Source organism: Alexandromys fortis, unplaced genomic scaffold (genome assembly GCF_014885135.2).
Source record: "Alexandromys fortis isolate MF-2015 unplaced genomic scaffold, M_Fortis_MF-2015_v1.1 scaffold_58, whole genome shotgun sequence".
Taxonomy (NCBI): domain Eukaryota; kingdom Metazoa; phylum Chordata; class Mammalia; order Rodentia; family Cricetidae; genus Alexandromys; species Alexandromys fortis.
This window is the reverse complement of record NW_026067940.1, coordinates 2,708,360-2,731,116: the sequence shown is the minus strand read 5'-3', so window position 1 is coordinate 2,731,116 and position 22,757 is coordinate 2,708,360. Positions and strand designations below refer to the sequence as shown.

Here is a 22,757-nt window from a genome sequence, read left to right as displayed (position 1 = left end):
AACCAATATGGAAGAATTTCTTCCTCTGTAGATGGGCCAGGGCCTTGGCTCAAAGGCAAATCCATGATCCTTCTTGAGGCCATGGTACAGGCTTGGAGGAAAGTGGTCAGTATCTGGCCTCTCAAGGTACCCCGAGAGGAGGGGTCCTGTTGACCACTGCTCTGAAGGAGCCAGAATGCTTATAATACCAGGACATCCTATCAGCCAGCTGGACATGGCAGAGAGACACCTTCTTTCCCCAAGTCTCCTCCTCTGTTAGAATCCCCCAGGAAAGGGTCTTGTGTATTGCTTAGCTCTTACCCAGGCATCTAGTCCAGGCCTGGCAGGCAGGAGCCCACCATCACAAGCCATGAAGCAACCAATGAGGGTCCACCTTTTGTTTGACTCTTACGTGCTCTTCATGCAAGAGCAACGACCCTTCGACATGCCACATCTGCCCTCCAGTCTCAGCCAAAGCCCTCGGGGTCTGTGCATCCAGCAGCTAGAAGCCTTTCTGGTACAACCGGCCATTTACATCACATTTTACTCTCGGAACATTGGTCACATATACTGCACAGGATGCCCAAGAGCTTGGCGTTGCTTTCTGGGTAAAATTACGTGAGTTCCGGTTTCTAGTACCCAGAACCCTGCTCAGTACCAGTGAGGTCTCTTACTCCACCTCCACCCTCTGCTCTAGCAACCTTAAAGGAGTGACCTGAAGAAATGACAGAGTCCTGAAGGGTGGCAGAGCAGTTGGGCCCCTTGACGGAGGCCTGCCTCTCTCAAGGCCTTCCGAGGAGCTAGATTAGAATTCACGGATTCCAAACCTAACTTAGTCTCAGGATGACTTGCATCCAACCCTGTTCAAACCAAACCTTTTTCAGGTGTTCAGTATGTGATAAAGACTAACGGAAAATGTACTCTCGCTGCAGTTGGTTTTGGGGAGATGGGACCCCATCTAATGCTGAGGACACATTTAAATCTGTCAGAGCCCTACTGTAAGGATCCATCTGTTGGCTCATAGCAGCCTTGGACTGCCCACAGGCAGGAGAAAGGCAAGGGTGGAGCCAGCTCTTCCCTTGTAGAGTGTGAACTGTGAGAAAGATTTCTTCAGAGGGTGATAGTTGGGAGCCTCAGTGGCTATCACTGTCAAAGGAGCTGGGCTGGGTGTGCTTACATCCTCAAGTCCACCCTTGGCCATTCCACAAATGCCCACCTAAGGTGGCAGCCAGGCTAGGTGGGAGGCAGTTGGGGAGTGTGAAAATTGATGATGATGGCCTTGCCCTCAGAGTAAGAGAGGAAATGCCTCCTTCTTCCCTTCTCCCTCCAACCAAGCACCCCCAGAGCCCACTCTCTACCCTATATTCCTGACCATGTCTCCATCCCTCCTTGTCCCTCCTGGACGCAGGGGAAGTTCTACAGCTGCAATGACTTATCCAAGATGACCGAAGAGGAGTGCAGGTATACCAGGCTTTGCCAGCTGAGGGTGTGAGATGCTCAGATGAGGAACGTGGTGTCCTTCAGGATGGGAACTGGGTAGCTGTGGGGAGGGAATGCGCAGCCGTGTCTTTCCTTTCTGTCCTACTTCTCTGGCGTTTCTGACACACTTACCCCAGGGGAGGTGGGTGGGGCTTAGGTATCCTAGCCACACTGTGGAATGACTGGCCTCCCTGTGCCAGGGGCTATTACTACATCTACAAGGATGGAGACCCCACACAGATAGAGCTGCGTCCCCGCCAGTGGATACACAATGACTTCCACTTCGACAATGTGCTCTCAGCCATGATGTCTCTCTTCACAGTCTCCACCTTCGAGGGCTGGCCTCAGTGAGTAAGGCCTGGGGTCTGGGTCCTTGATGGGTGCAGTTAGGGTGGGGCCAAGAAATCAGCAGCCCCCATCAGATCATAGCAGCCTGTGGCTGTGCTCGGCAAACCCACTGACTCATGTCACTCCTTAGTGTGCCTGGCCAGAGGACTCCGACACAATATGCCCGATCCCCCGACAAATGCATGCCTCTCTCCACACAGGGAAGTCTGAATGGTTGGCTGAGGATAGTTAAGATGCCCCATGGAGTCGCAGGACCGTGGCAGGATGGGTTCTAGCCTTCCCTAAACCAGTTCTGCCTTGGCCATTGAGAAAGTCTCTTTTGCGCCTGTGGCCCATGAGATAACACCCACCTTCCTGGCCTGGATCTCAGTCTCCTCATCCCAGTCCTCATTGTGCCATTGTCCTCTCCTCTCTGCCCACCCCAAGGCTACTGTACAAGGCCATAGACTCCAATGAGGAGGACACGGGCCCCATCTACAACAACCGAGTGGAGATGGCGATCTTCTTCATCATCTACATCATCCTCATTGCCTTCTTCATGATGAACATCTTTGTGGGCTTTGTCATCGTCACCTTCCAGGAGCAGGGGGAGACCGAGTATAAGAACTGTGAGCTGGACAAGAACCAGGTACCAAGCCACCCGCTGGAGATGGGAAGCAGAGTCCCACAGGGCTGTGGGGAGAGCCCCCACTGAGACCCAGTGCTAGCCTGTGCACCCCACTTGCCTCCAACACGATGCAGTTCACACTGGTGGAGGGAGGGCTTTATGGAACTCACCTGTTGTCCCCAGAGGAAGCCTTTCAGAACCTCTGCCCTCAGTTGCAGCTATGATCAGAATGGGCCTGGATCACTCAAGGGGAACCCAAGATGTCCAGTGAAATTCAATTTGTATGTCATTCAGAGTTCCTCAGCCCGTAGCGCCTGGCCACAGCTATTTCTGCACCACACACCAAGCTTCCTACAACTCCATGGTCATAGGTACAGGGATGGAGGGAGGAACCTCTTGGTGCTGACCTGTCCTGTCTTGTTCCATCCTAGCGCCAATGTGTACAGTATGCCCTGAAGGCCCGCCCACTGAGGTGTTACATCCCCAAAAACCCATACCAGTATCAGGTGTGGTACGTCGTCACCTCCTCCTACTTTGAATACCTGATGTTTGCCCTCATCATGCTCAACACTATCTGCCTAGGCATGCAGGTAAGGAGCTGAGAGACTGACCAGACTAAGACCTCGGGCCTGGGCAGGCCAGGGACACAGAGACATTTCCATATCATCCCAGTAGGTATCTCCAGACACCTGCTGTATGCCAGCTGCAGGATACAGGACCGAACTGATCCCAGCCTTGTCCCTTATGGTTTATTTGTTAAGGAGCTAATTCAAGCCTCCAACTAGATGGGACAGCAATTCTGCAAACAGGAGACAGATGCTGCAGGCAAGGAGGGCACGCAGGGAGCAGAACACACATGTTCTCTGTTTTCCCTTCACCGTTGCAAATCTGGATGGCCAGGTTGTTTGGAAACTTGGCTCTGACCCCCCCAAAAAAATAGATTTAGGACTCACAAAGCAGGCAACCCTCTGGGGAGAGACGCCACCTCTCATTGATCATATCATCGTCAGTAGCATTGCTATTAAATTAAATATCTGGTCCCTAGCTGGGCGGTGGTGGCGCACGCCTTTAATCCCAGCACTTGGGAGGCAGAGGCAAGCAGATCTCTGTGAGTTCAAGGCCAGCCTGGTGTATAAGAGCTAGTCCAGGACAGGCTCCAAAGCCACAGAGAAACCCTGTCTTGAAAAGCCAAAATAATAATAATAATAATAATAATAATAATAAAATAATAATAATAATCTGGTCCTTTGAGCCCTATATAATACACCTTCACAGCTAGGCTTCCTGCTCCTAGGAGCCCAAGGCATACTAAATATACGTTAGTTGCTTTTCTCCTAAGAGAGACCAAACATCTCACATAAGCACTTAAGGGAAGAGAGGGTTATTTGGGCTTGTGATCGGAGGGGGCACAATACAGACTGTAATGCTGAGGAAAGGCACAGTGGCAGGTGGTTACATGATGGTGGGAACATGTGGCGGCTGCTTCTCTCTCAACAGAACAGGAAACAGAGACAGAGTGGGAAGCAAGGCTTAGCTATAAACTCCAGGCCCACCCCAGTGACCTGCTTCCTCCCAAAGCACCACAGTATGGGGACCAAATGTTCAAATACACAAGCCTGTGGGGGATGTTTCACAATGATAGGACCACACACTGTAGGCTCCTGGAGTCCTGGGAGGAGACTCACTGAGCTACAGGCTCTGGTCATGTAGAAGAATATAAGCAATAGTTTCTTTAGGACTGAGTCAGGCAGCAACCGTAGGCAGCACCACTGAGGGGTGGAGCAAACAACAAACAATTCTCGCCCACCTGGGAAGGTTCTGTAGAAGAAGTTAGAAATTCATCAACTTTTAAAAATAGAGCGAGTTCCAGGACAGGCTCCAAAGCTGTAGAGAAATCTTGTCTCAAAAAAAAAAAAAAAAAAAAGGAAGAGTCTCACATGGTCCATAGAGATGGTCCACAGAAGCCAAGACTGTTGACTGAAGGGTCTCCCATCCCCATCACTGGGGCAGCAGACATATAAGATTCAGGAAACTTAGCTAACTTTGTGTCCCCTTAGACAGTGGTGATGTCAACCTCAGAACCCACGGGGTCTTCTCTTTAGTCCTCTACCATAAGGACTATGCAAAGCGCTGCCTAGAAGACTGCCAATTCTGGTCACCCAGGACCGATGTGTAAATGACATCTGGCTTTGAGGCCCGCAGGCATACTTTGTGGGACCTGGGCTTGTTGAACCTCCTCTGTCCTCTGCCATTGCCTGTTATGGGGTGAAATAGGCCTGAAAGATGCACTTATAATCTGGTAGAATCAGGGGATTGCTAACCTCCCGGTTTGCTGAGAAGTGGGCCTAAGGACAGACAGTAGGAGCCGCCCGCGGAGGGGAGGCATCTGGGATCGTAAGCTGCAGCTGGTAAGTCTGGCCACCCCCCGGCCCAGCTCTCCCATGTTGCTTCTCCAGCATTACAACCAGTCGGAACAGATGAACCACATCTCGGACATTCTCAACGTAGCCTTCACCATCATCTTCACCCTGGAGATGGTCCTCAAGCTCATAGCGTTCAAGCCCAGGGTGAGTGACTGTGGCCGTGAGGACAGAGATGTGGCCTGGGAGGAGAGACCTCGACCGCCTTCTACTGACAGCCCTTCCGCCTAGACTCTTGCTCTCAGACGCTGGGCACTGCATCTGTGGATCTGCCCACATCCCCTGCCTCCCTTTCTGCCTCTGAATCATGGGCTTTGGACTAGGATCTTGCTTTGTTTCTTTGGCTCTTGACTCCATTCCCACAGTCTCATCCAAGTCCTATCCGGTTCTGTGCCGTCAAGCTCTGGCAGGAGTTTTAAGGGGGCCTCTGGAGGTGAAGGAAATTCCCATCTAGACTAAGCTCCCAACAACCCCCCTGCCACTGATGCTCTAGGGGAAGAGAATTAAAAATTAGAAGTCAGAAAGAGAGGAGAGCTGGGATGCTAGAACCCTGGCCTGCCCAGCACCTTGGTGGGTGCCCCCTCACTGCTACCGCCACACTTCTCTCCCGTCCCTGGAAACAGTCAGAGCCCAGTCCTTACTCGTCCATGACCTTCCTTCCCAGGGCTATTTTGGAGATCCTTGGAATGTGTTTGACTTCCTGATCGTCATTGGCAGCATCATCGACGTCATCCTGAGTGAGATCGATGTGAGTATGGGGTGGGCAGAGCCCTCACTGGGGTGGGGCTCCTGTTCAGTCTGCAGACATTTACGGAGTACCCATGCCAAGCGCAACATGGCACCCCAGGGGGTTAGAACGGCAGAAGGACAAGCCTTCTGCCTCTAGAGCAGAATGATGCCTGGGGTACCACAAGGATTCGAGTAGGCCCACACAGCAGACATCAAGAACTATAGCGGCAAGCAGGGGTCATCTGTGGCTGGGCTGGGGAAAGTGTAGGGGGTAGTAGTGGAGTTGAAGAGGGTAGCAAGCCCCAGGCAGGGAAAGTTCTGGAGAAATGTGGGAGAGGACGTGAAGAGGTCAGACATGCTGGGATGTCTCATAGATCCGTGAGGACATGTAGAGGAGCTAAGGGGGCTGGACAAGGCTGGGGAGCCTGGGAACTTCATGAGACCACTCACTTTATAAGAAGTCACTGAAGGTTTTGAACGAATCATCTCTGTTTTTGAGGTGTTAATCTAAAGGACTGAAAAGGCGGCTCTTCTCTAAGGATTTGGTCTTTTATGCCAGATATTAAACACTCACTGAATATATGTGCCTTGCATGGCTCTGGGTGCTGGAGGCACACACAGCCGGGAACAAAATTGTAGGGGGCAGGAGACAATAATCAAATCTATCACATGATAGGATGCATGACAATAAATAAAAGTAGGTAAGGATGGCGCATGGAAGGAAACGAGAGGGTGGTATCGTGAGCATATTGGAACCGAGATCTGAATAGAACAAGGGAGTAAGCCAAGCAGCTATGGGGGGCGCTTTTTTTTTAATATTTATTTATTTATTTGTTATGTATGCAATAGCCTATCTGTGTGTATGCCCGCACGCCAGAGGAGGGCGCCAGACCTCATTACAGATGGTTGTGAGCCACCATGCGGTTGCTGGGAATTGAACTCAGGACCTTTGGAAGAGCAGGCAATGCTCTTAACCACTGAGCCATCTCTCCAGCCTGGGGGGTGCTTTTGTAGAGCAAAAGGAGACTATGTCAAGGGGCTGTAGGAGGAGCCTGTCTGCTGAATGCAGAGAATAGCAGAAGGCCCTTGAAGCTGGAATGGGGACAAACAGAGGTCAAAAGCTGGGGTCGGATCTCCAAGGCCGTCGTTACACCTTGGATTCTATTCTGAGATAGTGAAGAGAACTTTGGGAGGTGAAATATGCTCAGACCACGGTGGCTGCCGTATTGAGCCTGTGCAAAAAGGGACCAGGGCTGACCCAAGGACAGCAACCAAGAGAGGCTTGCAGCAGTCCACATGGCAGAGGACAGAGTAGGGTTTTGGCTTTAAGAATGGTAAGAGGTGGTTCAACTTGGGGTGTATTTTGGATGCTGAGCAAAGAGAGACAGGAGTCCAGAAGAGGAGATCCAAAGATCAGGGACAGAAAGCAAAAGACAGCGTCCTCTTGGGTTTACATTGAGCCACACCCTGGAACAAGGCAAGGGCAGAGGAAGACGAGAAGGCTATTCATCTGCCTGGGCTACTCTAGCTGGGGAACAGGGAGATTGTACCCAAGGGGTAGCTTTTTTGAGGCAGGAGATTCATCATAGGCGGGGCCTCCCCTGAACGTCCTGCCTGCTGGTCCAAAGCATCAAGTCGATGGGAAAGGCAGATATCAACCCTGGAGATGCCTGGAAGGGAGCTCAGCTGAGAAAAGCCTGAGTCTGTGAGGAAGGGGCTTTGGGGGACGGGACGTGGTACCTTCTGGGAAATTGGCTACCACACCAACTGTCTGTTACACTAAGGGAGGATCCTGGGAACCCTGTTCACCTCATCACAAATGGTGACAGACAGCTCCATCTGCTCAGGCCTGATAGGGGTGGGCTCTGGGCAAAAGCGGGGGTGGGGGTAGGGAGAGAGACGGAGAGAGAACGTGTAGTGTATATGTGCTGTGTGTTTTCATGCATGCTGTTTGCGGGGGAAACATGTCCTGGGGTCTGAGAGCCACCCTTGTCACGGGCAGCCTGAAGAGGGAACTCAAAACAGCCAGAATAAAGAGCCCCAATTCAAGTAGTTACTTCTCAAAGTCTGAGGCCCATGTGCCAGAGACGGTTCTGTGGAGGGGGTCATGGCCCTTCGTTGGTTTTCAGAAGTGGAAAATTTCCCTTGCCAGGAATATGTGTTTGGGTCGTGTTAAGACTGATTTACATTCCTTACATACAACCTTGGGAAAGGCCGTGCCTGTGAGTTAGAACCGCAATACCAGCCCCACCCTGCCCTGCTCACATGCACCTCCTGGTTGTTTAAAATGTAGCTGACGGCATTGAGCAGCTAGTTCCTAGCTTTATTTGATTTTCATTGTGATTTAAATGGCCACTCATGGTGAATGGCTACTGGGCAGACTATCCAAGTAAAGAACAGAGTCCCATGAGATTCTCTGGTGTGCCCTGAAACCTCTGAAACCAGGCCCGTTCCATAGTCACGGGTTTTGCTGGCCTGCTGGGCTCCAGCAGGGGCATATGTCCGGTATAATTCTCTAGATGAATCTGCCATTCAGCCAGGATTGAGGCCGGTGGTACAGGGAGCCTGAGTTCTAGGGCCAGTCTGCCTGCAGGCGCATGGAAGCTCAGAGACAGCCTCTTTGATTAACCCAGGGCTCCCAAGACGGCCCCTCCTCAAATGTAGCCAGGGAAAAGATAGCCACTCCCATATACCCAACCATTGAGGAGTCAGGCCACTGAGATATGAGCCTTGATCCTGGTCCCAGCCCTAAATCGAGGGACCCCTGGTGGGAGGAAGAGTCTCCAGTCTCCTCCAACTCCTCCCACTTTGCCCCTGGAAGCTGGACCCCTGTGAGGGCATCCACCCTGGTCACAGCGGATAGGGGGATCTACTTACAATGATGAACAGGTATTTCTCAGTGTGTCCTTAGTAAAGATGTTCCCTGTACCACATAACCCAGACCCAGGAAGAACCCAAGCCCTTGCCCTCCATCGATGTACCTCAAAGATAAGATGGGACCTGTCTGTCCACTTTCCCCTCCCCTCTTATTCCTCTTGCCTCATGGTTCCCATAGAGCTTGGTCCTCGCTCCCACCCACTCTCTGCCCCGACTGCAGCCACATGAGGTCTCGTCCCTTGCATGTCTTTTTCTCTCTTTAACTCTCCTGGTGTCTGTCCTTTCTGACAACTCTCTTCACCTCCCTCCCATGTGTTTCTCTCCCCTTTCCTCCCCTCCCCTCGTCTCTTTTCTCCACAGACTTTCCTGGCCTCCAGCGGGGGACTGTATTGCCTGGGTGGAGGCTGCGGGAACGTTGTAATTTCAGGCCGCATGAGCCTGTTTGCCCTGCCCTGCAGCTTGCATGCTGAGCTGGCTGCATGGATCGCATGGGGTGCCCTCAGAAATCAGGGTTCCTTTCCCTAGATCAGGCCCAGTGAGGGTTGGAGTTTGGGTAGAGGTGGGGGCTCGGTGGTAGAATATGCATGGATGTAGTGGCTATCTTAGAGCCCTGAGCAATGGATGGGAGGATTTTCCCATATCCTCTCTATAGATGAGGGCACAGGACCTCCATGACAGTTTAGCGGGCACAGGGAACAGGGTCCAAACTGGCACACAGGGAGTAGGATTAAGGTTGGCACAAGGGCAGGAGCTTGCCCAACTTACAATATTCAAGAGTAGGGCTAGGCAAATGGGAGTGAGCACCCTGAGCATATGGCAAACAGCTTGGTAAAGCTATTGGACGCTTCTGGAAGACTTTACGGGCCACCAGATACTTAGCTTAGCGCTGGTTTATAGAGGAGAGATGAGCAGGGAGCCAGCCGTGGGCCTCGCTGCAGCCTCACCCCAGAAAGAACCCCTGCTCTGCTCCTAAGCACGGGCTTACTGCATAACTTGGACCCTACATCCAACCCTCTTGAGACACAGGACACCAGAGCCCTGCATCTCAGAATGGTCCAAGGCTAGGAGGCAATAGGGACTGTGAAGTGGGGCTGGAAGCCTCCCACTACGAATAACTCTCTCTCACACACACACACCACAACACACACACACATATGCACAACACAACGCGCACGCGTGCACTGCATCTCCTGCCTGCCCTGCCCCCTTACCCCTGAGTGCCACCCCCAGACTGACCTTTGGGGCTGCTGCCCCACAGGACCCAGATGAGAGCGCCCGCATCTCCAGCGCCTTCTTCCGCCTGTTCCGGGTCATGCGACTGATCAAGCTGCTGAGCCGGGCAGAGGGTGTGCGCACCCTGCTGTGGACATTCATCAAGTCCTTCCAGGTGCGAGTGCCCAGCCCAACAGGCCAAACCCAGGGACCCGGGAGACTGACCCAGGGATGCCACTAGCCCAAGGTGGGGTCCCGGGCTTTCAGAGCCAGGCAGATCCCTGGTGAGCCAAGGGAGGACGGGCCGCAGGGTCCAGGGCTGTGGTTCTGTGGACGACAGAGCAGACGGGTGAAACACTTAGCGGATGCTCCGTCCTCCTCCGCACAGGCCCTGCCGTACGTGGCTTTGCTCATCGTCATGCTCTTCTTCATCTACGCCGTCATCGGGATGCAGGTGAGAGGCAGGCGGGCCCACGGCGAAGGGTGAGTGTTAGCCAAGCTAGCAGGTGTCCCTGTGGACCCAGAAACATCACCAAACATGCAGCTGAATACTACCTTGCCTTGCCTTCCACAGCAGCCAAGGGGTCAACTCTAAGCTGAGAGAGGAGGTAGAACTGAGCCCCAGATGCTCCGGGGTTATGAGCCAGGGTGTAGCCCAGGAGAGACCCTAGCACGAGGTGCACTTCAGGGACCAGATCTGGTCTCTAAAGCCTTAGCTGGAGGCTTTGCCCCAGAACCCCTCCCCATAGTTTGACTAACTTAGTGCTTGCTGAAGAGAAATTGTCTTATCTCCCTCTTTGGTTTGGTTTGATAGCAAGAATGTTATGTGGTCCAGGAAAGAATCCAATGTGTTTGGCTTCGGATCTGACGTGGCCCGAAGTGAAAGGCATTGGGGAGAAATTAGGGGGAAGGTAGGAAGCAGGTGAAGCAGAGAAGTGGTGGGAGTTGTATCCTGGTTCTCTGTGCTTTGCAGATGTTCGGGAAGATAGCCATGGTGGACGGGACGCAAATAAATCGGAACAACAACTTCCAGACTTTTCCTCAAGCTGTGTTGCTGCTCTTCAGGCACGAGTGCTTGGCTTTGCTGGGTCCCCTGCACTCCGGGCAGCTCTGGCCCTGCAGTAGAGGGTCCCCTGCGCTCCGGGCAGCCCTGGCCCTGCACTAGATGGTCCCCTGCCTGGCTTTGCTGGGTTCCCCTCTTCGCTCCAGGCAGCGCTGGCAGTGCAGTAGAGGGTCCCCTGCGCTCCGGGCAGCGCTGGCCCTGCAGTAGAGGGTCCCCTGCGCTCCGGGCAGCGCTGGCCCTGCAGTAGAGGGTCCCCTGCTGTGCTCTAGTCGCTGTCCCCCTGCGCTCCGGGCAGCGCTGGCCCTGCAGTAGAGGGTCCCCTGCGCTCCGGGCAGCGCTGGCCCTGCAGTAGAGGGTCCTCTGCCTGGCTTGGTGCCCTATTGTCACCTTTGTGAAAATCTTGCATTGATGTTTGACACTGAATTCCAACCAAGTAGAATGTTACCTATTTCACCCTGCTGAAGCAGAGTTCAGAGGTCAAATGTCCCTCTCAAAAAGTGACGAGGCCTTAGTGACCCTTGACATTGGTCTATGACACTCACTTTTGCTATGGTTGTTTGTAGTCATGCATAAAAGCCACCCCTACTCCTAAAAAAGGTCTCTTCTGTAGCTCAACTCTACTTTAGCCCTGCATAAAGGTGGAATAGAGGGACTGCAGAGAAGAGGGGACACTGTGACACCCAAACTTATAGGAATCCTACCTGTGGGAGCAGCCCAGTTCTGTTCATCACACTGGGCTGACGTTCCCAAGGACCAAGCAGACATGCATAGGTCAACAGTGCCCCTCCTCTGTTCAGGTGTGCCACAGGGGAAGCCTGGCAAGAGATCCTGCTGGCCTGCAGCTACGGGAAGCTGTGTGACCCAGAGTCAGACTATGCCCCGGGGGAGGAGTATACGTGTGGCACCAACTTTGCCTACTACTACTTCATCAGCTTCTACATGCTCTGTGCCTTCCTGGTGAGACTGAAGTCTGCAGGCTCTGGCCAGGGCAGGGATGGAGGGGTGAGGCGGGGTGGACCCTATCACCTCCTAGACGGGATCTCTTAGGAACACTGGAAACTCTGGTTAGACTGCCCCTTATTCTGATCCTTTGGGGGGAGGGGGTGTCTTGTGAGATCTTTTTTCCTGCTCCAAGTGGACTGTAAGGCATTTTCACTCTGTGTTCAGCGTGCTTACTATATATAGTATACACGTTATATATACAGTTTCAATCCAGAGGACTGAGCTGAGGCCAGTTCTCAGTAGGAAGAGGCTTCCAGTAGAGATATTTAACCCTAACTATTCCTCAGCACAGAAAGATGCTATGTTAGAGGGACAACCGACAATATGGAAATGAGCCAAGAGGTTCTGGTTAGGGTCAGAAATGGCATGGTGTCACTTGGGGGCGGCAGGGCTATCACTTAGGAAAAGCATCCTCTTGGCTCCCTTATACTGATGCTCCTTTTCTTCTTTATATTCACCCCAAACCTTCGAATGTCTAATGTTTGCCAGGTGCAGGGCCAGGTGAGGGGGTAGAAACATAAACAAGACCTAGCCCTGGCCCTCATGGAGTGAGTCTGTGGGTGAGCAAGTCTGATAATTCAAAGGACCCCGGATGTAGATGGAAAAAGGCTGGTGTGGTGAGAGGGGCATGGGCCAGGCCCAGAAGAGGCTGAATAGCTCTGGAGATCAGAGTAGCCCCCAGGAAGGTACCCTGCCTTGGTTTTAGCCGATGGTCACCAGTACCTGGGCAACGCACATGCTGGACAAGAACAGTTCAGTCCCAATTGCATGTGGAATGGGGAAGGAATGAGGGAGGAACTCCATGCCTATTCTGCCCCAGTTCCCCACCCTGACATCAGTCACTGCCTGCCTGGGCTGTAGGAATCCTTATCTTTTTGCAGATCATCAACCTCTTTGTGGCTGTCATCATGGACAATTTTGACTACCTCACAAGGGACTGGTCCATTCTGGGCCCTCACCACCTGGATGAGTTCAAGGCCATCTGGGCCGAGTATGATCCGGAGGCTAAGTGAGTCTTCGTGGGTAGTGCTGGGTGCTTATCAAACTGCCCACCCTTCCCAGGGTTCTCAGGAGTCTCTCTGGTCTCTCTTAATCCACCTAAGGTTCCAGGGTGATTCATCATGTCTCCGATGTGAACAGGATCCATCAAAGGAGAAAAACCCTGACTCTGGGGAAACGCTCACTGGTTTCTAGTCTGACACTTAGTACTCAGGAGTGAGGAGTGAGCTCTCAGGCCCCCACCAGGCACTCAGGCCTGGCTGCTCACTGTGGGCTCTGCTCCTCTGGCTGTATCAGAGGTGATTACTGTGTAGAGTCCCAAGACCCACTCCGACTGTGTGAGTTAGAGTCCTCATTACCCTTAGCCTGGTCCTTGGGCCATCTGCCTGCACTTTAAAGCTGGGGACACTTCTCGGCCCTCTGGTGATTGTAGTCTCACAAATGAGCAAACGGAGGTGCAGAGAAATTAAAAGTGAAGGCACCAAAATTCAAGGCAAGTGTGTTCAGAGTCCGTGGCAGCTGCACTCTAAAGTGTTTTCAACGGGAACATTAAAAACTACTGGGGGAGATGGCTGGAGAGATGGCTCAGCCATCTCAGCGGTTAAGAGCACTGGCTGCTCTTCGAGAGGACCCAAGTTCGACTCCCAGTGCCCATGTCAAATGACCAAAACTACCTGTAACTCTAACTCAACTCAGATAGACACACACACAACAAATTTCTTTCTTTCTTCCTTTGTTTTTTTTCTTTTTTCTTTTCTTTTTTGGTTTTTCGAGACAGGGTTTCTTTGCAGCTTTAGACTGTAGACCAGACTGGCCTTGAACTCACAGAGCTATCCCTGCCTCTGCCTCCCGAGTGCTGTGGTTAAAGGTGTGCACCACACTGCCTGGCTCACAACTAATTTTCTTAATCTACTTACGTCTATCACTACCACACAGTATTGACTTGGGCCTTGGAGCTGGGATGTGGCTCAGTGATAGATACTTGCCTGTCATGTGAGAGACCCTGAGCTCAATCCCAAGTACTAAATACCAATATTGGTGTGCGTGTGCATGTGTATGTGTGTTTGTATGTGTGTGTTTATGTATGTGCATGTGTATGTGTGTTTGTATGTGTGTATGTATGTGCATGTATATGTGTGTGTTTGTGTGCACGCATGTTTGTATGTGTGTGTGCATGTGTGTGTGTGTTTGTGTGTATGTACTTAGCACCTAGGATACAGATAATGTAGAGGCCTCTGCAAACACCACGGCCAGCAGAGTAATGATGCCGGTAAAACAAGAAGGAAATCCAGCTCAGCACGACTAAGTAGCTGGTATCGGTTCTAACTTTAGAGTCTGACACCAGGCAGTTTATTTTAGCCATATTTAAATACAGAACAACTTGAAAAAAAGTTTCCTAGTGTGACATAATCCCGTGTGCAGCAGGAGGCATAATTACATCAAAACCCTTCTCAGAGTACTTGTCACTTCTTCCACGAAGACAGGTTCTTAAGGGCCTAGGGAAGGATCTGGGCAAGTCATACAGATAGTGCAGAAGTCAGTTGGGTTATTGCCTACCTCTAGTCCTGTTTGTGGGAATTTAGGGGAGCCCCCTGGCCAGACAGATAGTGCAAAGGCCATTAGATTATTAGCCCTCTTCAGTCCTGGTAGAGAGAGTTTGGGGGAGCCAGGTATGGCCAGCCCTACAGATAGCACAGGGGTTTCCTAGGCTGTTAGTCATCTCCGTTCCCAGCCTTCTGGGCAGAAAACAGGTTATACATATTTTCCTTGAAAAGACATCCCTGTGTGTTTAACATCCCTGGCTTTCCTAGTGCTTCTCTGTGAGCACAAGGACCTCCGTGCTCCCTACAAGACAGAAATGTCTCATTTCTTTCGCAGCTGGCTCTGAGGCTGGGGCAGTTCATAAAACATCCCAAATGCATGCTCTCAAGGTAGCGCTCTTCCATTGCCAGCGCCTTGGTACTGTATTCGCCTGACCTTCCCGGTCGCTCTGTTTGGGCCTCTTCCAGAGGTCATGGTGGCACTGCCATTGTGTTCCCAGCTCTGGAGGGCTCCCTGAAGTCCTGCCACTCCATTGATTTATTAATGCAGCCCCAGAGCCCCTCTTCCAGCTTGACCAAAACTAAGGAAGCATGAAGGGAGAGAAATCCCGGTCTCCTGTGCTAGAGGGAAACTCCCTGAAAGAAAGCAGGTGTCTCCCAAATGGAGAGCCAGCCCCATTCCACGCTGGGCACCCATGAACCCAAACCTCCTCTCTTCTTTTAAAAGGCTACGGGCGAGGATCTGAGAAGAGCGGGGGGGGGGGGGCGGGACTGGGGCAGGAGTGAATATGGTCAAATTGTATGCAATTTATGAAGAACTACTAAAATATATTTAGAATAATATACTAGGCTAGTAGAGCTTATAAAGAAGGGTTAAAACTAGGAAGTGTTTCCTGCGCCCCCCCCCCAGCTTCCTTTCCTCTCTTTCCACTCCAGAGCAGAAAGCTCTGGTGACATTCCTGGATATGCTAGTCTATGTATCTTCCCACAGGGGCAGAATCAAGCACCTGGATGTGGTGACCCTGCTGAGGAGGATCCAGCCCCCTCTGGGCTTCGGGAAGTTCTGCCCACACAGGGTAGCATGTAAGGTAACCTGCAAGTCTGAGCAGTCGTGGCTCGGGGAAGGAAGAGTAACAGGTGGGGCTGGGTGGCTAGAGAGAGCCCGATAGAAGGAGACATTGTACAGCAGTGACTTCCTGGGTTGCTATGTCAGTCATGGATGGGCCACCACTGCAACAAATATCCGAGACAAATAACTTAGAGAGAGAAAAAGGTTATTTTAGCCCCGGTTTGGGGAGTCCAGTCCATAGATGAGGCAAATTCATTGCACTTAGTCCTCTGGTGGGACGGGGTGGTGCAATGCATCATGGTAGGAGCCATGGTGGAGCAAACCCACTCATCTCATGGCCAAGACCCAAAGAGAAAAGGAAGCCTGCCCCCCGGCCCACCCCTCACAGTGTATACCAAGCAGCACCACCCTAGTGTGCAAACCTTTACACAGGGGCCATGGCAGACATTTGGGGCCCTACAGTACTTTCCAGGTCCGTCCCTGCTGACCTCAGGATGCCCGCACTGCAGTCCTTACAACCTCCCCTTCCCACCCCACACTGGGTGAGGAGGACCTGATGAGCTGGGCCTGATAGCAGCGCATCTGCAAATCCGACCTCTCCCTCACAGAGGCTGGTGGGCATGAACATGCCCCTCAACAGCGATGGCACAGTCACCTTCAACGCCACGCTCTTCGCCCTGGTACGCACAGCCCTCAAGATCAAGACGGAAGGTGAGGGACTTCTCGTGAATGCCCTTTCTCCTCGAGGTGAATTCTGACACAGAATCCCAGGAATGTGGGCAGAAGCAGAGAAAGGCAAGGCCGCAATCACCAATTCCTCACACCCTGCAGGTCTTGCAGGGAGTCTGCGAATGCTCGAATGCTCGAGAGGACAAGATTACTTAGGTTCTGTCCTGTATTCCTCAGCTGTATCAGGGTCAGAGGCATGATTGTGCTCACTCAGGGCTGTCCCCCCCCCCATGGTTCTAGGTGGGGCATAGATAGCGTCAGTATTGGGCAGCTGTGAGGGCCCACCCTTGACTCCACTAATCCTGTCAGTCCCTAACCCAGGAAGGGGCTGAGGGTTCCGGTGTCTTTGGGGCCATTCCCCTATCTGGGTCAATGAAGTCTGAGCCATGGGCAGACAAGAGGGAAGCCAGGACTCAAGAAGGAGCAAGTTGGAGCAGCAGGAGGATTACTTGGGGACCGTGGGACAGACAGGGGTATGTAAAGATTTGAAGTTTCGACAGAGAGAAAGGGAGATGATGACCTACAATATTAACCAGTCTGATCATTGTTAGCCACAACCTACGGGGCATAAGCACAGGACCCAAGGGTTGGGCTGCCCCTGCCCTCATCCCATTGCCAGGGTAGAGTACAGCAGCTACCATAAAAGAGCACTGAGCCACTGTGTGCTAAACAAATGGTAGCTTGCTCAAGGTTTTGTCAAGTTCTGTCACTTTAGGGCCACTCCCACCTTTCCCATGCCCCAGGCAACTTCGAACAAGCCAATGAGGAGCTGAGAGCCATCATCAAAAAGATATGGAAGAGAACCAGCATGAAGCTCCTGGACCAAGTCATCCCTCCCATAGGAGGTGGGTGCTGCCTGTGGAGACCAGAGTCCAGGGCACACAAGGAAAGGACGAGAAGCTTCTGTAAGAAGTCCCTTAGCAATCTGACGCCTAGACACGGTTAATACCACAGGCAGATGCCATGAGCACCTGTCAGGGCACCAACTAAGGGTGAAAGGTGCCCATTCACCACCTCAGTATGGACTGAGTGTCCGAGCCTGCTGCACCCCGCCTCCCCTTCGGAGTCCAGTGTGAGACCCGCACTGGCCTTCACCCCGCCCCCCCTTGACTGTCTACAGATGACGAGGTGACAGTGGGGAAGTTCTACGCCACATTCCTCATCCAGGAACACTTCCGGAAGTTCATGAAGCGCCAGGAGGAGTATTATGGGTATCGACCCAAAAAGGACACGGTTCAGATACAGGTAAGCCTAACCTAGGTGGGTTCCAAAGGATGCTATGTTGAACCAAGTCCCCTTCTGGGTCCCTCATCAATAGTCAGAGATAGAAGGGAAGCTGGAGGAAGAAAGTGAGAAGATAGTTCAAGTTGATCCATGAAGGAGGGTGCTTAGGCCTCAGAAGATCCAGGAGCTCCTGGTCCCTGAGTGACTGGACCAAAGAAAATTTGATCTCTTCAAAGGAGAGACCTCTAGTAAGAGCAGTGGTCTCTAAAGACAGCAGGCCCTGCGCCACTCTGGAGTTTGCTCCACTAAGTATGAGAAGAAACGTTTAGAACTGTATGTTTTATATCATAGGGATTTTGATTGCCTTTTTTCTGTGTTCATTGATTTAAAAATTCAAAAGTAGGCATGTAGGGCTGGAGAGCTGGCTCAGCAGGTAGCAGCACTTGCTGCTCCAGCAGAGGACCCGAGTTCAGTTCCCTGCACCTATATGGTCATTAGCAACCACATGTGACTCCAGTCCCAGAAGATCTGGTGCCCTCTTCTGTCCTCTTTGGGCACTGCACACACATGTGCACAGACAACACACAGGCAAAACAGCCGTACACATAAAGTTAAAACAAATAGATCTTTAAAAACAAAACGCACACACATTTGGGCTATATGTCCAATAACATATTTGAATCACCCTCGTGGTTCTGAAATAACTTTATGCTTTTACACAATTGCCACTTTCTTTGTGAGCCATCTGAAAATAGCTCACATCTCACTTAACACTCCGTCACGCAGAAGGCTTTAGCGTGAATTTCCAGAAAACGTGGTATTGCCCTACATAATTCTCCTACAGCACAACCACCGAAACTAGGAAGGTGGTGTTGATACACAGCTGCCATCTGCCCCTCACCTCGTTCAGGTTTTACTTGCTGACCCAATGACATCCTTTTCAGAGAAAGTATCCAACACAGAGTCACGCACCTTGCATGCACAGCACCTTGCCCTGGCCTCTTGCTTTTTGAAATTACTTGGCAGTCTTTACCTAGCGTGGCCTTGACCCTTTGAGGACGTGGCTGTGCTATCCCTCTGGTTGGGTTGGCTGATGTTTCCTCACACTAGATAGAAAATATACATTTTGTGCTGGGCAGTGGTGGCACACAGCTTTAACCCCAGCACTCAAGAGGCAGAGGCAGGCAGATCTCTGAGTTTGAGGCCAGCCTGGTCTATAGAGTGAGTTCCAGAACAGGCTCCAAAGCTACTGAGAAACCCTATCTTGAAAAACAAACAAAAAATAAAACAAACAAACAAAACCAAAAAAAAAACAAGAAAATGTATATTTTAGGTAAGAATGTTAAAATATGATGTTGTGTCCTCTTCGGAATTATCAGGTGGCACTCACTTTTATGTGTTATATTAGTTGTGATATGAAATTTCATTGGCTAAAAAACACATACCGTTAAAGAGAGGCTTGGGTGGGAGGAGTACAAAGTCTCTACCCACAAGATTGCAGAAAACCCCTTACAGATGTTTCAGAATGCAGACTGTCTCCCCCAGGTCAGAGCAGGACCATTGGGGCCACATAGTCCTGTGATATTGATCCAAGATGGAGAACAGGTTCCAGGAAAGGCGTAGGTGCAGGGATTCAAAAGAAGTGGGGCCAGGGAAGGCATCTCTGATCTCCACTCCTGGACACAAGGTCATCCTGTCACTCCACCATCCCTAGGCTGGATTACGGACCATAGAGGAAGAGGCAGCTCCCGAGATCCACCGCGCCATCTCAGGAGATCTGACAGCAGAGGAGGAACTGGAGAGAGCCATGGTGGAGGCTGCCATGGAGGAGGGGATATTCCGGGTGAGTGAAGGCCATGGCCCACTTCTGCGGCACCAGACATAGAAAGCAGCAGTAGAGAGAAGGGCCAGAAGCCAGGCTGCACTGAACACGGACACTGAAGATACCACCCACACCTTTTGGGACCCAGAATCTATGACCCAAAAGTATTAACTATGATACACCCTTTTCAACAGTTTCCACAAATCCTCATCTAATTCCACCTCCCAAGGATCCGTTTCCACTCAGGCTAGTGCCTGATTCTGAGTTCTGTGAAGAGTTGTAACCCATTGGATCTTGAAGACTCTTCCCGGATACCCCATTAAACTCTATTGGGTTTTCCCAAAACGGTATCCCAAAGAGACGACATGTGATGTCCCCCATCACTTGATTAGAGGGGAGCTGGAACACAGCTCTGCACACTCCCAGTTCAGTGTGCCATGTTTCCATGTGTGTGTTACCTGGTGGTTCCTTAGGTATGTCCTGTCTGTCCATCAATTGTAGACCTTGCCGAGGGCAGGACTATGTTCCAGCGTCACCTTTCTGTCCATTCTCTTCCGGCCTTATTGAGTCATCTTCCAATCCCATTGCTTTCTCCTAGTTCCATCACCCCAAGGTGACAGCCCACCCGACCCTCCATGCTCCCCGTATCCTCATAGCCAGCCACTGCTTTCAGTATTTCCACTCTCCCCCTTGCCTCTAGAGGACTGGAGGCTTGTTTGGTCAAGTGGACAACTTCCTGGAAAGGACCAACTCCCTGCCCCCTGTCATGGCCAACCAAAGGCCCCTCCAATTTTCTGAGATGGAGATGGAAGAGCTGGAGTCACCCGTCTTCTTGGAGGACTTCCCTCATAACTCAGGCACCCATCCTCTTGCTCGTGCCAATACCAACAATGCCAATGCCAATGTTGCCTATGGCAACAGCCACCATAGAAACAGCCCGGTGTTTTCCAGGTAACAGTGGTAACTTCCTGCTGTGGGTGTGCGAGTTCTGAGTTAGACTTGAGAGGGAAGGAGGCACCATGACATTTGTAGAATGCCCTTTGTTTGCTGTGTGCCCTTGGGGACCACTCTGCACCCCTAACACAAGAGGCAAACCTGAAGGGGTGGCTTTGGCCAGCAGGGGGCAGCCTCTTGACAGTGTTGGCCTCAAACCTGAGCCGGCCTTTCTGTGGTTCCCAGTGGGGAGGCCCTGAAATGTGTTGGTCACACAATAAAGCTTAAGAAAGCGCCTCCAGCAGCAACATGCACTGTAGGAAACTCTGGATGATAAGGTCAGTTGCTGGATTTGGGTAGTTTCCATCCACTAATCCCAGGGTGTGATTTTAAGTGCCATAAAATACGACCGGATGGGAGCAAGCCACTTAGCCATCGTAATACAGGGACTGGGTTCCCAGTAGGGCTTCTGCTCTGCACTGGTCAGCTGAGCGACAGTCTCTTTGGGCAGGAAGGGCAGATGCCAACTGAGCAGCTCCCTTCCCTGGTCAGGACCCACAGTTCACTCCAGTCCAAAGAGGCCTATATGTAGCCAGAATGCTTGAAAGGTACCCATGTCTTTGGGTCTCCATGGTGCTAGCTAGCCTGGAAACACAGGAGCGTCAGACCTGACCTCTGCTGATGGGTGTGTGTTGCGTGGTATGATCAGGACCAATTAGGATCAACTAGATGTACTGGGGATACAAAAGGGTTATGTATTCCCAGTATGATGACCGTGGGCTGGCCCAGAACAAGTCTCAGTTTTAATTGCCCATGAGGGATATCTGGGAGCTTTCAGAACTGCCAGAACCATGGAGGGTCACAGACAATGGTCTTCCAGGCTTGCCAGGCGAGCGCACGTGTAGTCAGGGTTGAGATCTAGCATCCTAAGGGTGCCAAGACAACACAGGATGTGAGAAAGGTGGGGGAGCGTTGAACAAGAGTGGAGGCAGCCATGAGTCTGACTTGCTCCCCGAGAGCCAAAATCGGATAGAGTCAAGCACTGGCAGAATCAGCCCCGGCGTGAAGGCCACTTGCAGTCGGCCAGGATGTTAGCTGGTGCGTCGGAAAATGGGTTCCAGACTGTTCTGCTTCCGTTTCAGCGTCTGCTATGAAAGGGAGTTCCTGGAAGAGACAGACATACCTGCTACCAGAGAAGGACCCTTCAGTCAGCCCTGCGGGGGCTCTGGTCAGTCCCTTTCATGACTCAGGAGAAGGGCCTTCTCCTGGGGGGGAGGGAGTTAAGGGTGCCCCCTCTTTCCTTAGAGCCTGGAAGAGCCGCTTAGAACTTTTATGACAAGATGGGTGCTAGCTGAGCTCTGGGAGGGGAGCGTCATTACCAGTCTGAGGAAGGCTCCAGAATGCTGGAGTACAGTAGCAGCAAGGGTACTTCCTTGCTCTCCAACACGCTTTAACATGCATGCACGTAGCCATGCTGAAGACAAGCTTGCTGGAGAGCCCTCAGCCTCTCCCAGACCATGAGAACAAAGCAAGGCAAGCTAGGCCAGTTCTGGCTGACCTGGAGTTAGTCAACCTTCTAAACCACCTTCTCAAGCTGGCTGAGAAAGACTCTGAGACTTGGAGTCAGCGGCCCCATTGACCTTGCTTTGTCTTGCCCACAGGACCTCATGGCAAATCCCATGTGCACAAACCGAAAGGACTGATGACCCAGAGAGAGATGCCTGGAGGCCAGGTGCCTCCTTTCCCAGGCCAGGTAACAAAGGCAAAGCCCTGGGAGGAAGTGCCATCTAGGCCTGGCCTGGCCTGGTGCTAGGACTGGAGCTCTGGCAGGGGCCTTGTAGGAAGCAGTCCATCCATCGCAGAAGGATGCATCCTCCCCTGTGGGTCTTGACTGAGACTCCCTTGGATGAGCTGTGAGCTCCAGTGTAGCAGTTGGCTCTAGTGTATCTGTTTGGGGGTGGGGGGATCTTTGATTTTTTTGTGTGTGTTTAAAACAGCTCCCCCAGGCAGAGCCTCCTGTGCAGGAAGAGAATAATGGCTCCTTGCCAAGGTCTCTGGGAACACCCCACAGTGGGAACTTTGAGGGGAGCGTTCCCAGCAACTCAGCTCACAGGTGCAAGGCTCCAGCTACTGCTTTCCTGATCCAGGAGGTGAGGTGGAGCTGGGACGGAGCTGCAGACCACACCAAAGGGTGGCCTGTGACAGTCTGTCATGGGGAGAGGGCCCCAGAAGGCCAGTCTGCTGGAAGATCCACCCAATCTCCTCTCCTCCCTACAGGCTCTGGTTCGAGGCCGGCTAGACTCCTTAGCAGCAGATGCTAACTTCGTCATGGCAACAGGCCAGGCCCTGGCGGACGCCTGCCAGATGGAGCTAGAGGAAGTAGAGGTGGCAGCAACAGAGCTACTGAACCGAGAATCCCCAGAGGGCAGAGCCATGCCCTGGGAGGCTTGAACCTCAGGTCCTCCCTGGGCGGCCAGATCCAACATGGGGACTTTCAGAAGACAGTTATTCCTCCCAGGTGTGAGGCCCACACAGAATGATATGAGCTTAGAGCCGCCATGACCAAGGGCCAGAAGGTGCTGGAATGGAGAAGAGCTAGCCCAGCCCAGCAGCCTGCCTTCCCTCAGTAACCAGCTGTGCAGACTGAGCAGCCGTGGTCAGGAACCACCTCAAGCAGGCTGGAGGCTGTGGGTGGGCGGGTCGGGCCCTTCTCCTCACCAGCGA

The 22,757-nt window shown here is 52.1% G+C and overlaps 1 protein-coding gene across 3 annotated transcripts in view; it reads left to right on the top strand.

Moving 5' to 3' along the window:
• Positions 1–22,534, top strand: part of Cacna1s (calcium voltage-gated channel subunit alpha1 S) — a 64,365-nt gene extending 41,831 nt beyond the window's left edge. The window contains exons 23-44 of one of the 3 annotated variants that reach the window (XM_050147707.1): positions 1,388–1,440; positions 1,659–1,805; positions 2,233–2,434; positions 2,845–3,003; positions 4,870–4,980; positions 5,498–5,581; positions 8,800–8,856; positions 9,698–9,826; positions 10,040–10,105; positions 10,625–10,716; positions 11,512–11,671; positions 12,598–12,725; positions 15,248–15,344; positions 15,934–16,036; positions 16,798–16,899; positions 17,175–17,299; positions 18,993–19,121; positions 19,801–20,051; positions 21,176–21,261; positions 21,695–21,786; positions 22,031–22,183; positions 22,311–22,534. In XM_050147707.1, coding sequence (XP_050003664.1) covers positions 1,388–1,440; positions 1,659–1,805; positions 2,233–2,434; positions 2,845–3,003; positions 4,870–4,980; positions 5,498–5,581; positions 8,800–8,856; positions 9,698–9,826; positions 10,040–10,105; positions 10,625–10,716; positions 11,512–11,671; positions 12,598–12,725; positions 15,248–15,344; positions 15,934–16,036; positions 16,798–16,899; positions 17,175–17,299; positions 18,993–19,121; positions 19,801–20,051; positions 21,176–21,261; positions 21,695–21,786; positions 22,031–22,183; positions 22,311–22,484 — 2,700 coding nt within the window. In that variant the 3' untranslated portion in view covers positions 22,485–22,534. Of the gene's footprint in view, positions 1–1,387; positions 1,441–1,658; positions 1,806–2,232; positions 2,435–2,844; positions 3,004–4,869; positions 4,981–5,497; positions 5,582–8,799; positions 8,857–9,697; positions 9,827–10,039; positions 10,106–10,624; positions 10,717–11,511; positions 11,672–12,597; positions 12,726–15,247; positions 15,345–15,933; positions 16,037–16,797; positions 16,900–17,174; positions 17,300–18,992; positions 19,122–19,800; positions 20,052–21,175; positions 21,262–21,694; positions 21,814–22,030; positions 22,184–22,310 lie in introns of all 3 variants that reach the window. The other 2 variants (XM_050147706.1, XM_050147708.1) reach the window with 2 other exon arrangements.
• The last annotated feature ends 223 nt before the right edge of the window (positions 22,535–22,757 follow it).